The sequence below is a fragment of the Temnothorax curvispinosus genome, unplaced genomic scaffold (genome assembly GCF_003070985.1).
Source record: "Temnothorax curvispinosus isolate PA1 unplaced genomic scaffold, ASM307098v1 QBEX01004051.1, whole genome shotgun sequence".
Taxonomy (NCBI): domain Eukaryota; kingdom Metazoa; phylum Arthropoda; class Insecta; order Hymenoptera; family Formicidae; genus Temnothorax; species Temnothorax curvispinosus.
This window is the reverse complement of record NW_020213831.1, coordinates 1-14068: the sequence shown is the minus strand read 5'-3', so window position 1 is coordinate 14068 and position 14068 is coordinate 1. Positions and strand designations below refer to the sequence as shown.

The following is a 14068-nucleotide window of genomic DNA, read 5'->3' as shown; positions in this document are numbered from 1 at the left end:
ATCGTACTCAAAGACTGATTTGTTGTTTTTCTTTGCCTCTCCACATCGGCCCATCACTTTGACGTAGTAATATAGATAATACAAGAATATTAACTCTTACGAAATACTGTTTTTGAAGAATTTCAAAAACACGTGCAAACTCTTCAATGTTTGAAATAGAACAAGGAAACAATATCTTAATTATTACGAGACAATAAAGATACGACATGTGCGCTGTGCACCATGTATTTTTACTATAATGTCACACCATATGCACATTATATAATTAGCGAGGTGAAAGTTTTATTCGAATAATCTTTTAATTTTGTGCGCGATCGGTGATCAGGGCCTATTCTGTAACTCTTAACGACAGTTTCGTTATCGTTATATTTGCATTGCGCAGATATTATATATGCTAAAAAAGCTGCGCAATGACAATATAACGATAACGAAACTGTCGTTAAGAATTACAGAATAGGCCCACAGTATCTTAAACATATTTTAATTATTTTAATCTTTTACAAGGCCACGTTTTATTTAATTGCCATTTATATAATTGCCATTTTTTTTTTATAATCACGTTAGCGTAACTCTCATACGATATTATCGCTCAGTTATAATTATAAGTTATTATTAGCTATTTCACGAATAAATGCGCTTAAAGCCCTCTTTATATTTTCATTAATTGGAATAAATATTCGCGATTTGAGAAAAATATTGATTCTACTTTGTTAAAAAAAAAAACACTAGCAGCTCTGTAAAATATTGAAAAGAAGACAAAAATTGTTTACATTACGTAGAAATTTATCTATTTATAGTTTATAATTTATGCGTCATAATCATGACAACTAATCGAGACAGTACTTTGACTTCGCTTCATTTATCAATCCAGGGGAATATAGAAGGTTAACATCACATTTTTATCGGTGACGTACGAAGTTGAACAAAGTAATCGTGCATTATCTGCTATTGTGCAGTCACAACAAGACGTTTCGCTCGTCGGTTGATAATAAGAAAACCATACGAGAATTGTTGACTCGTTATAATTTCTGCTGCGTAATACAACATCACATAATGTAACAAATAAAAACAGTAGTGTTGTACATACGCATTTGTTTACGCTTGATAGCTCTCAAACCGGTTTGAAAAACAGTACTTGAAAATCTTATCTCTCTCATTCTTTCCTATTAAAAATTTAAGCAACTGACATTAATTCGTTGAACGGTTATTAGGTGAAACAGGTAGCGTTTGCAATACGCATCATATTAAAACAGCTGATAGTAGAACTCCGTTGGTAATCGAGCTAATTTAAGATTCTGACATCGTATGACATGTCGACTGATATAAAGAGGCATTCGACTTGACCATTGATCGTCGTACAAAATATCAAAGTGTCATTCCTCAGGAATATCAATTGGATAAAAATATAATAGAATCTCATCGTGTTCACGTTTAATCTTTTCCTTTTATGGTATATATCTAGCCCGAGATAGAGATATCATACACTTAGCGCTTTATTTTTAGTTTTACCGCGTTTCTGGAATTTTCGAGATCAAGTTTTTATCTTCCTAAAATCAAGCTTCAATCTTTTATCTTTCTGAAATTTCGCTTTCCCGCTAAATAAGTTTCTGCAAAGTGTACGCGTCACAACGATTCTGTTATCTTGTCAATCTTCTGCCGCGAGCCCTTCGTCCTGCACCTTCCCCTCGAGAATACGTTGGCGGTGCTGCAGTCTCGAAACTTTCTCGCGATATCCCTTTCCGCGATAGCAGATGGCCTGCCTTACGTCACGGCCGTTCGCGAGGTCACCGACCTTGGAAATCGCGAGTGCAATTACTAACCACCATGTATATATCCGCGGCTTTTATACGCAGGCCGTATAGGAGTTCCTCCGAAGGCGAAAATGGAGTAACAAGAGCGCGCCGCCCGCGGGTTTCTCTTCAACGACCTCGATCGTTCAACCGCATAGAAGGAGAAAGCAATGCGCTCTTCTGCCTCCTTCCTCTCAATACAGCGTTGCGGTAATCTGCGATGGAGGCCTCTATTACTCAAACAGATGCTTCTCGCTTGAACAATTATCCGTTAGGAAGTATATATGTCGCGATAATGCGCGAGAAACCATTTTTCTTTTTATCTAAAAAGAGAGAAGCTTAGACGAGACCTATTATCTCGAGTTATTTGGAGCGTTCATTAATTTAAAGGAATTTCTTTATCTGATAATACCTATTAATCTCTAATAGACGAAATTATTAATTTTTATCAAGATTGTAAGCAATGTATTATTATCTTACTGTGAGAAAATACACTCCTATTCGGCATTGTTAATAGAGTTTCATCGAGATAATGAAGTTGATGAAAGTAAGATACAAGTAAGATATATAATGATTAAACAGTTGGGTTCTGATTACACCGCAAAATAATATCATTTTTCTGCTATTGAAATATGATAGTGCACGAGCTAGCTAGGCGACGATATATTCAGAGTGTCGAGAAGAGTCACTTTATGCTGCTTTATGCGATCGACATAAAACAGATCTTGAATGTGTGCGCGTGAAGTTACAATCGTTTCAGTTATGTTGACATGTTACAGTGTAGTGTGCGCGCGTTCTTACGCATCAGATTTCGCAATTAAAGCGTAGTAAAGATACGTCACGATATACACCCACTTTTTCTCGAGCTGCGATTGGTCCGTCGTAAATGATTCGTCGAGGACGAATTTGCCAGGGCCGACAAACAAGATTGTTTTTCACTCGCGACGACTTCCTAGTGCGTCGCGGCGCTCATTTCAGGAATCTGAAAGTTGGTAAAAAACGATAGAGACGTAGAAAGAGACAAAAAGTGTTGTTAGCGAACTTTGAATAATATCCAGGCATAAACGACAACTACAGAATTATTGTTCCATTATGCCGCTTGTTATTTTCGGTACTAAGAAACGAGTCATTAAAGTTAAGAAATTAATTTCTATATTCTGTTCGCTTCGGTAAACACGCGATTACAATTTTTATTGCAACATACTCTATAGAGATATATATGATGAAAAATGAATAATATAAACATTATTATGCACACAAATAAATATACATACATATAATAACGTAAACTTAAACAATAAGATAACAGAAGATTGAAATTAAATAATCTCCTAACTTGTAGAAATGTTTAACTTTACAGTTAAAATTTGGCTAGAATTTTTTTTATAAAATCACAAAGTGTAAAATCTTTTTTAAATCTAAAACTGTAATGCAACTTGGATTTTAATTCGTTATTGAAATTGTATGTTATTAAAAAAATAATTTGTGGAATATTATTTTAATTATCTGTAAATATACATGTAACGCAATTCGCCTCGTGAATGTTATAAATTAAGATTTACAGTACAGAGAGCGCCACGTAACGAGATGGAGTCTGCGTCGATAACAAACGTCGAAAATCTCTCGGTAGAGATCGACTTTACCTCGTTAAGTAGAAATAATGAACAGATGAACAAATAAACAACATTTACACGTATCAAACTGCTTGCTATATAAACGCAATTTTTTACTATATATATTCTATAAAGTTCGAATTTATAATCTAATAAGATAAGAAATTTTTTAATTTAATAATTATTTAATATAAATTATTAATATAAATAATTTAATATAAATTATTAATATAATATTTAATATAAATTATTAATATAATATTTAATATAAATAAGAGCTCTTTAATTATATATGTTTTATTTCTTGTAAATAGATTCTCAAACTATTTTATAACTTTAACAACCAACAGTTTATATTTCCGTGAGATAATTCCGTTCAGATTAAACGATATGTAGGAGGAGTCCGGGAGACTTGACCATAGAGGAGAGTTGAACCACTTCAAATATCTCGTTTAAATTTTGAACAAACAGCTCAATCCGAGCACGTGACAATATGACGCTTGGTAATGCGTTTCGACTGTGAGTGGGACAAACGTGTTTTAACGTGCTCAGATTGAGCTCTTTGTTCAAAATCTGAACGAGATATTTGAAGTGGTTCAACTCTCCTCTATGGTCAAGTCTCCCGGACTCCCCCTAACTGCGTTTTATATTGACTTGATTTATTTTCCTTGTATACCTATACTTCAGATATTTCCGATAATATTGTTTATTTTATCCTTGCTTTCATCATTCGTTTGGATGGCTGCGCAATAAAGATATGATCGAAGGAATGCATTTTGATTGATGATTGTCGAGATTACGCAGAGAGAGATGGTGATAATCCGATAATCGGATTTACTTGAGTTTGAGGAGTTTATAAAAGCGATATGGTCATAGAGATTTGGCATAGTCTCGTTACAATCGCCATGAAGTTCGTTTACGTTATTTTGGTATTTATCTCTTTAGCTTCGGCGGAGCTAGAAATTCTGTAAGTGTAACATTTCATCGCTATCAAATATTATTATTTTAACTTTAATTTCAATTTTTAACATTTGAATATCAATTATTTGCACTCAGAAAAAAATTTGTTTTAAATCTTGAAAATTATTTTAACGTATATTATATAGATATAGAATAATTATTTATTATACTTTGCTTATTAACTCTTTTATTTCGCTATGTAACATCTGTTTTATTTCTCAATTTAACTCTTTTTTAATATTATTAAAAATTAAGATCCAACTTAATCGAAATAAATTAATCGTAAATTTTCATTAATTATAGGAATATTATAGACAATGTAAATTCAGATACTAATATAAATAACGTTGTGGACGAATTTATTCCTCAAATTTCGCAATTTATTGTCAATAATAACCTGGACCCACTCAATCTCCCACAAACGAAGACAAAATTATGGATGGTACGTAATGCTCTTATATAAATTCAATTTATAAAATGATAAGAACAATATTAAATTGAAAGATACCTATTTTGATTATTAATTACGTTCGACTAGTTAGCAAATATTTGTCGTAATACACGTTACAATGAATCTTTCTTCGCGAAATAAAGGTTTAGTAATAAATTATAAGCCTGCAGAGTTCACAGCGTAAATTCCGTAATACCATCGAGAAAACCAGTCATTTACGTAAGAGAGTCCGTTATTACAGTAAACGCGTGCAGGTTCGCTCACAATCGCGAGAGTGGTTGCCTCGAAAATCGGGAGAAAGCTGGGTTTCGGGGTCAGAGCTGGGATTCGAGGTCAGCGGGCCGCGATGCGAAAGCGAGCGCACGCTTAACCTCGGGGCCGTAGAAAGCGAAACCGAAGAGTTGGGCCTTGGACGAGAGCGAGAGTGAATCCCGGGATGACACTTTCGAGCGTTGACCTTGGGCCGCGGTGGATCACGGTCAAACGCCGAGGTCATCCCTCGCCTCGTTTTCGCCGATCCCATTTTTGCGCCTTCGAAGGCTGGCGCGCAATATCTTTGAACTTGGACGAGAGTGAAACCAAGGTTTCACCCGGTAGATCGAGGTAGACGGCGAGCTCGGGCTCAAGTTCAATGCCGCCGTTCTAGCGCAAGTGCTTAAACTCTTCCCGGATCATGTCGGTTGTGAATTAAGCCATTTATCTTGCACCGTGCCGGTAGCACCATGAAATTGAATGAGTTCGTATATATTCTCAAATTTCTCAATAGAGAGAAAAAGATTTTTGAAGGCTTTCCATGAGAATTGAGAATTAATAAATAAAGTATTTTGTAGATTTTGCAGAATATTAAGTAACATTTTATTTTATTTATTATTCCAACAAATTGTTCTACCTATTTCATAGAAGTAATAATTAATTAATCTATTATTAAGTAGAACTACTCGCGATATTCGCGTGGAAAGTAACATGTCATATTTAAGAGCAAGTTAATTTGAAACGTAAGATTATTTGCGCCACTGCAGAAGAGTTATCGCCGATAAAGCATGTACATTGTTTTTGATTTCGCATTACAATGATCTTATTATTTTGGAGCATGCAGATAATGCAGCTGCGCAGCCGATAAGCAACGAAATCTTACACGTCTTGTCTAATTATACCCACATCTCGCCACACGTGATATACTGTTAGATTTAATTTCTGATAAACCGGAGCTTAACTCAATTACTTACGATAACAAAATTATACATCACGATTTTATTAAGACCCAATATGAAAGCTACTGTTTTAATTTTACGCCAGGACCTTTCGGACACCACCATTTCGAACCAAGTCGAACCAATGATATACAAAGCCGATCTCATTTTGCACTCGGGTATACTGAAACGTTTGTCCGATTTGAAGCGTTATGGCAACGCCACCTTAAGTTACAAAGCTGAAGACGTAAAGCTGAATCTTGGCTTCGAATTTAAAGTTTTACAGGTAGCGTGAATAGCCTTTCTATCCTTGACTTTTACTTGTCTTAAATAACATAATTAAAAAATATACCAGGTGAATTGCATATCTAAGTATATACTACACGATATATATATATACTATATTGATGATACTATATTTTTCTTTGTATTCAGGGATCATACAGTTTTACCGTAAACCTGGTCTTTTTCAACTTGAAGGGCCGCATTCTAGCTTCGTCGGCAAATGTACGCGCTAAAACTGCCGTCAGATTCAACTCAATGAATCAAACTTTATCTCTCGACAAGTTCGAGTTACAAGTTCCAGGGTAATGTCTATTAATCTACATAAATTATTATGTAGAATCCATATCTTTCTTGTAATATATTTATGTTATCTATATAAAGAAATCTTTTATAAGCTTGATTACTCAATTAACTCAACTATGTGTTATATTATTACAGTAAGATTAAAGTGATAATCGAAAATAAGAACGGACTAGTGGATTGGGTAAACACGTTTATCGTCAATATCATAACTCCGTTCTTTAAGAACACGATTGTAAACTTCGTTCAGGAACAAGCGACGAATGCAATTCAAACGTACTTCAATGAAATAAATAAATCGTTAAAAGCAAGCTGGTTACTCTCGAAAATTACGAATATGGAATCAGTGCTGAACAAAAATTGAATGTGACTTCTTAATACGATATATGTATAATTTTATATCCTACGTTTTTATAAATACATTACATTTTTTAAATGTTTGTGCATTTATTCACCAGTGCAACCTATTCCATCGATATAAAAAGAATTTTTAAATTGCATATACTGCAACTTTTGATGCTGCAAGCATTTCGGTAATGCTGTTTCGTATATATATATATATATGACCATCGTCCAAAAGAATCAATTTGTGAAAAAAAAGAGAGAAAAACTGTACAAATAAATAAATTAAAAAATAAATTATCAATAAATGTGGGTATCGTTTTTATTAGACATTAACTTCTTTTACTATTTAATTTACCAGATAATTTCTATAAAGTAAACTGACTTATATATGTATATTTATTTACATATATTCTAAAATGATAAACGTACTATTCAAATTATCAGTCATATATATATAGACGGACACATGCGGACATCTTTCCTTCCATTCGTTAGTGAAATCATCGCTAATATTACAGAATATGAGATAAAACTCTTGCAGTTTTGGACATTGTTCTAAAATTGTACTAAAATTATATAATTTTTACAATGTTTTAATTGCAAAGATAAAATTAATATAACTTTTTTAAGATGCTCGCAAGAAAAGCAAACAAAATTTTTGATAAAACGGTAAAATGTATTTTAAAAGAAAATTAATTCTACATGATAAGTTTATTATTTTCGATTACAATTGGCAATATGTACAAAGAAACGTTACGATGACGACGTTTCCACCCTTCGGATTGGGTCCTTTTCAAGCATCTGGTAAATTGATCTTTGTCACGAACCTAAACATCTGTATGTACGAAGATTTTACCCGAAATAGTCATAAAATTATCGATGCATGAGTCAGTGACATTAGAGAAGGCGTTTCATAAGAGGAGTGTGGCCACCGCCAAGAAACGGAGCACGACGTAACCGCGGAGCGACGACTAACGCGTGATTACATGTCGGAGTTCAAAAGCGTCAGTACGCCTTTGTCAGGTAATACAATTGTTGCTTCCTTTCGCAATTTTTCCTGTATCTCCACGTTATTTGCGATATAACATTAGTTAAAGCGTGTATTAAAGAATCAATGCGACTGTTTCCCATCGTCAGTGGCATTGTAAGAACTATGCAGACGGATGTGTTCATAGGAGGATCATCATCCTCAGTCCTATTACTCGCGTGTCCGAGCGTGGTGACTTCTCTTCATATACATGTGTTGCGCACGTAGATTATACACATTGTATATGGGACTTACAGTTTAACGCCGATTCCGAACGGCTATATTTTTTTAAAGAAGTGTTCATGGCGAGAACACTCTCGATGGTTTGCCATTGCCTTCCGAGAGGAGAACGAGCGAATATAATTTTTTTAGCTCTACCGGGGCTCGAACCCGGGACTTCGGCTCAATAGACCAGTGCGCTGTCTACTAGGCCACGCTCGTCCTCTGGATCCCGGGGTTTCCGGGATTTTCCTCCGGCGTCAGTACACTTTTGAACTCCGACATGAAATCACTCGTTAGCAGTCGCTCCGCGGTCACGTCGTGCTCCGTTTCTTGGCGGTGGCCACACTCCTCTTATGAAACGCATTCTCTGATGTCACTGACTCATGCATCGACAATTTTATTACTATTTCGGGTAAAATCTTTGTAAATACAGATGTTTAGGTTCGTGACAAAGATCAATTTACCATGATGCTTGAAAAGGACCCAATCCGAAGGGTGGAAACGTCGTCGTCGTAACGTTTCTTTGTACATATTGCCAATTGTAGTCGAAAGTAACAAACTTTTCTTGTTTAATTATCATTGACGGAACAAACAATCGATTTCTAAAATTAATTCTAGCTATAGCCACTTATTTTTGAGTCCTTATATATTTCACCACACTTCGATCCGTGAGACTGCTCGACTTTGTCGCATTGTCATTTTCATTCTAATTAATAATTTTAAGCTTACTTTAGAAATTAAAAATATCGACTTTGAATAAGATGTTTATGATAATATCAAGTCAAGAAAATGATATAAATTTAAACTAAACTTATTATAAAAAAATTGGAAAATTATGTTGTTATGTGAAAACTAGAAAACCGAAAAACGCGCGCGCGCTTTCAGCGGTCCACTGGACCGGAATGTGGCGAGCTAAGATTAAAATGAACTTATAAGACAATCCATAATTTTCATAAATTCTTACGAAAAGTCAGCGAGAGCATTAATGTCCTGAACTATAATACAGCAGAACTTTAGTATTTAGTATTAATACTTCTAAGTCATGACATGAATTTCTCAACTCTATTGCAAATGCGAGGTCTAGATCTAAAAGCGATAGAATACGCAAATCTAATACCCGCATAAGTTTTGAGTTTGTTGCAATATTTTGCAAATGCGTCGAGTATTTATAAATGTACGATAAAGGTTTAATTGTTCTAAAATCTAAGTCATTTAGTGTTTTCAGACACAAAAATCCTTCGTCTTCAAACTTTTCGTCAGATCTAACTCTGAGAAAAATATGTAACTTTTGTATATATTGCAAGCATAAATACAAAACCAGGCATATAAAATACCTAGGTCAAAATCAAACATTTTACAAAAACCCGGCACAACATCATGCGTGTACCTACTTATAATGCATCATTTAGATTTCGCTTAAATGTTTGAGAAAAATAAGAATTTATGTCAGTGTTAAGGGAAATAATTTGCTGATATGTGTGTATAGACAGTACACATGTAGACGGGGGAGGGGCGGAACCCACCCTTGCCCACGCACATATTTGCAAATTTTTTTAATTATATTATGCACAAAAGTTATTTCCAATTTTTCCAAATTTTTATTTCTTATCTAAAGCTCTCGTTAGGCTTTTTATAAAATGCTTGATTTTGTATTCTTGCAACATATATGACTGCAGAATACGACGTTCAAAATAATCACAATAATCACAATAATCAACCGTTTAGATGCTATCAAAAGTTAAAATAAGGCATTATGTCAGTACTATTGTGGGACAGTGGATTGCAACGTATTGTTCTACAGAATCACAACTTATTCTTTTTGTTAATATAAAAAAATATGTATTTATGTAAAGAAAATATGTATACATGCATATGTATATACATATTATATAATTATAATCTTATAACATAACTGACATACATGTATATAGCATGTACATATTTTCTTTCACATTAATACATATTTTTGTATTTAAAAAAAAAATAAGTTGTGTGAGTTATTCTGTAGAATAATACATTGCAATCCACTTGCAATCCTACAATAGTGTACTGACATAACGCCTTATTTTGACTTTTGAACGCAGATAACATCTAAACGATTGATTATTGTGAATCTTGCCCATTGACTTTTCATCAGCATTACATAAACTATAATTTATTTCCAAAGTTTTAGCTAATTTCACCGAAACCCAATTTTCGTAGGGATATATGGCATGGCGAGGTCTTTTGTTAATGCAACACCATAACATCTCATTATATTCTTCTATAATTTAACTGGTCTTCGAGAGTTAGAACTTTCTCAATTTGAATATATGCATTTTCTTTTAATTATTAGATTTACAAATTATCTGATTTGTGTTACAATCCGAAATAGATTGCGAGTCTCAAACTGAAAGACATATATTTGTCCTTCTTAAACAAATCTTTCTTTTGAATATATAACATTATCGGACATTCGATATACTATTTGTACTATTTGTGAATTTCTGTATTATTGGCGAGATATATGTGCTGTATTTTGTGCATATACATATACAAAATAAAAGAAATAGACTACAAGACTCTTGCAAAAATATGTGATTAATTCCATGTGACACAGAATTCCGTGCCTCTTTCTCCATATTTGTTTGAAAAATAAATTATTCGAAAATATATAGATATTATATAATAAAAAGGAGTACTATTATCAAAATCGTATTTGAAAATAATTAATATGATATCTATCAAAACTAATAACAATATATATACACTATTTGCGTATTTAGACACATTAAGAAATCTGCACATAATGTCATATAAAAATGTTGTGAGATACGAAATTTAAGGTAAGTTAAATAGCTGCATAGAAAGAGACAAGTTGTCTTTGAAATTTCATATTATTGCAATAATATAATAATCACAATCATCACAATATAAAACATCATTATAGTTGAAAATGTTGAGAGTTATTTGAATAAGAGTTATCTGAATTGTAGTGCAATATATATATATATATATATATATGTATATGTATATGTATGTACGTATATATATAATATTGTATATATGTATATGTTCGACATTTCGAACGTCGTATTCTGCAGTCATATACGTTGCAGGCAAAATCAGGCATTTTACAAAAAGCCGACATAACGAGAATTTTAGATAAGAAATAAGAGTTTGGAAATGATTTTTGTACATAATATAATTAAAAAAATTTTGCAAATGTGTGCGTGGGCGAGGGAGGGCTCCGCCCTTCCTCCGTCTACATGTGTACTGTTTATACACACATATCAGCAAATTATTTTCCATAACACTGACATAAACTCTTATACGTCTCAAACATTTAAGCGAAATTTAAATGATGCATTATAAGTAGGTACACGCATGATATTGTGCCGGCTTTTTGTAAAATGCCTGATTTTGACTTAGGTATTTTATAAAATGCCTGGTTTTGTATTATGCCTGCAATATATACAAAAGTTATATATTTTTCTCAGAATTAGATCTGACAAAATGATTCTACATGAAGACGAAGGATTTTTGTATCTGAAAACACTAAATGATTTAGATTTTAGAACAATTAAACCTTTATTGCACATTTATAGATACTCGACGCATTTGCAAAACATTGCAATAAACTCAACTTATGCGGGTGTTAAATTTGCGTATTCTATTGCTTTTAGATCTAGACCGCGTAGTTGCAATAAAGTTGAGAAATTTATGACATAACTTATAAGTACTAATACTAAGGTTCTGTTGTGTTATAGTTCAGGACATTAATGCTCTCGCTGACTGTAAGAATTTACGAAAATTATGGATTGTCTTGTAAGTTCTTTTTATAATCTTAGCTTGCCATATTTCGGCCCAGTGGACCGCTGAAAGCGCGCGCGCGTTTTTCGGTTTTCTAGTTTTCACATAACAACATAATTTTCCATTTTTCTTATAATAAGTTTAGTTTAAATTTATATCATTTTCTTGACCTGATATTATCATAAACATCTTATTCAAAGTCGGTATTTCCAATTTCTAAAGTACAAGCTTAAAATTATTAATTAGAATAAAAATGACAATGCGACAAAGTCTCACGGATCGGAGTGTGGCGAATTAAGGACTCAAAAATAAGTGGCTATAGCTAGAATTAATTGTCTTTTAAAATACATATTACCGTTTTATCAAAATTTGTGTTTGCTTCTCTTGCGAGCATCTCAAAAAAGTTATATTAATTTTATCTTTGCAATATTAAAACACTGTAAAAATTATATAATTTTAGTAATAAAATGGTTACTTTTTTCTGATAAATGCAACCGAAAAATGACTAATATGAAACTTGTAGAGGATAAAAATACCTACCATTAGCCGCACATTACATCGAACTTCATTGAAAATTGCATACAGTAGAGAGCCCGAAAGTCATGTGATCGGCACGAAATAGTCATTTTAATTTAAGAACGTGTTCAGTTACATTTTTTAATTATTGCATATTAGTCATTTTTCGATTGCATTTATCAGAAAAGAGACAGAAGCGAAAAACGCGCCGAGTTCCGAACGCTCGGCTCGACACGCGCGACTTCCGGAGGCTCCCCTCAGCTCAATTTTTGACGAATCGGAACGAGTCACCGCTCATTTTCTTTGTTTTTTCAAGCCCTACAACTTTCTCAGGAGCGAAAAAATGCTATCTATTAATCGAAACGAGATAAATGCAAAAAACCGCGAAAATTTTGGTTTCCCCTCCACCCCTCAAAAAGCTCTGGGTCAAATAACACGACAACTCAGAAATAAGCTTTTTTAAACACTCCCTACACGCCTAAAAAGAAATAAAAAAGTTCACATCACTTTCGACCTCAAATGTCTAATTTGACTGGCCAACAATTACATCTTTATTATGTAACATTTTTATAACACCTGACAGATATTCCATAATTTTAGAACAATGTCCAAAACTGCAAGAGTTTCATCTCATATTCTGTAATATTAGCGATGATTTCACTAATGAATGGAAGGAAAGATGTCCACATGTGTCCGTCTATTGACTGATAATTTGAATAGCTTTATTGTTTATCATTTTAGAATATATGTAAATAAATATACATATACATGTATAAATTTTAAAAATTATCTGGTAAATTAAATAGTAAAAGAAGTTAATGTCTAATAAAAACGATACCCACATTTATTGACAATTTATTTTTTAATTTATTTATTTGTACAGTTTTTTCTCTCTTTTCTTTTTCACAATTTGATTCTTTTGGACGATGGTCATGTATATATGATCAAAGTTGCAGTATATGCAATTTAAAAATTCTTTTTATATCGATGGAATAAGTTGCACTGGTGAATAAATGCACAAACATTTAAAAAATGTAATGTATTTATAAAAACGTAGGATATAAAATTATACATATATCGTATTAGGAAGTCAACACATTTAATTTTTATTCAGCACTGATTCCATATTCGTAATTTTCGGTAGTAACCAGCTTGCTTTTAACGATTGATTTATTTCATCGAAGTACGTTTGAATTGCATTCGTCGCTTCTTCCTGAACGAAGTTTACAGTCGTGTTCTTAAAGAACGGAGTTATGACATTGACGATAAACGTGTTTATCCAATCCACTAGTCCGTTCTTATTTTCGATTATCACTTTAATCTTACTGTAATAATATAACGCATAGTTGAGTTAATTGAGTAATTAAGCTTATAAAATATTTCTTCATATAGATAACATAAATATATTACGAGAAAGATATGTATTCTACACAATAATTTGTGTAGATTAATAGACATTGCCCTGGAACTTGTAACTCGAACTTGTCGAGAGATAAAGTGTGATTCATTGAGTTGAATCTGACGACAGTTTTTTAATAGCTATTAAAAAAAATGAGACAAAAAATCTTATATTTAAA

The 14068-nt window shown here is 32.9% G+C and overlaps 1 protein-coding gene across 1 annotated transcript; it reads left to right on the top strand.

The window, feature by feature from the left end:
• The first annotated feature begins 2492 nt into the window (after window positions 1-2492).
• Window positions 2493-7025, top strand: LOC112453113. Its single transcript, XM_025013674.1, has 6 exons — window positions 2493-2778; window positions 4159-4370; window positions 4667-4805; window positions 6111-6290; window positions 6440-6591; window positions 6728-7025. The coding sequence occupies exons 2-6, from the start codon at window positions 4270-4272 to the stop codon at window positions 6951-6953; spliced, it is 798 nt and encodes a 265-aa protein (XP_024869442.1). The 5' UTR covers window positions 2493-2778; window positions 4159-4269; the 3' UTR covers window positions 6954-7025.
• Window positions 7026-14068: the final 7043 nt, after the last annotated feature.

Excerpts from the sequence above, each read along its gene's own strand:
- LOC112453113 (XM_025013674.1), top strand. The coding sequence starts at position 4,270 with ATGGTCATAGAGATTTGGCATAGTCTCGTTACAATCGCCATGAAGTTC. Across the intron at positions 6,291-6,439 it reads TCGAATTTAAAGTTTTACAG|GGATCATACAGTTTTACCGT; the intron begins GTAGCGTGAATA and ends CTTTGTATTCAG. Across the intron at positions 6,592-6,727 it reads TTCGAGTTACAAGTTCCAGG|TAAGATTAAAGTGATAATCG; the intron begins GTAATGTCTATT and ends ATATTATTACAG.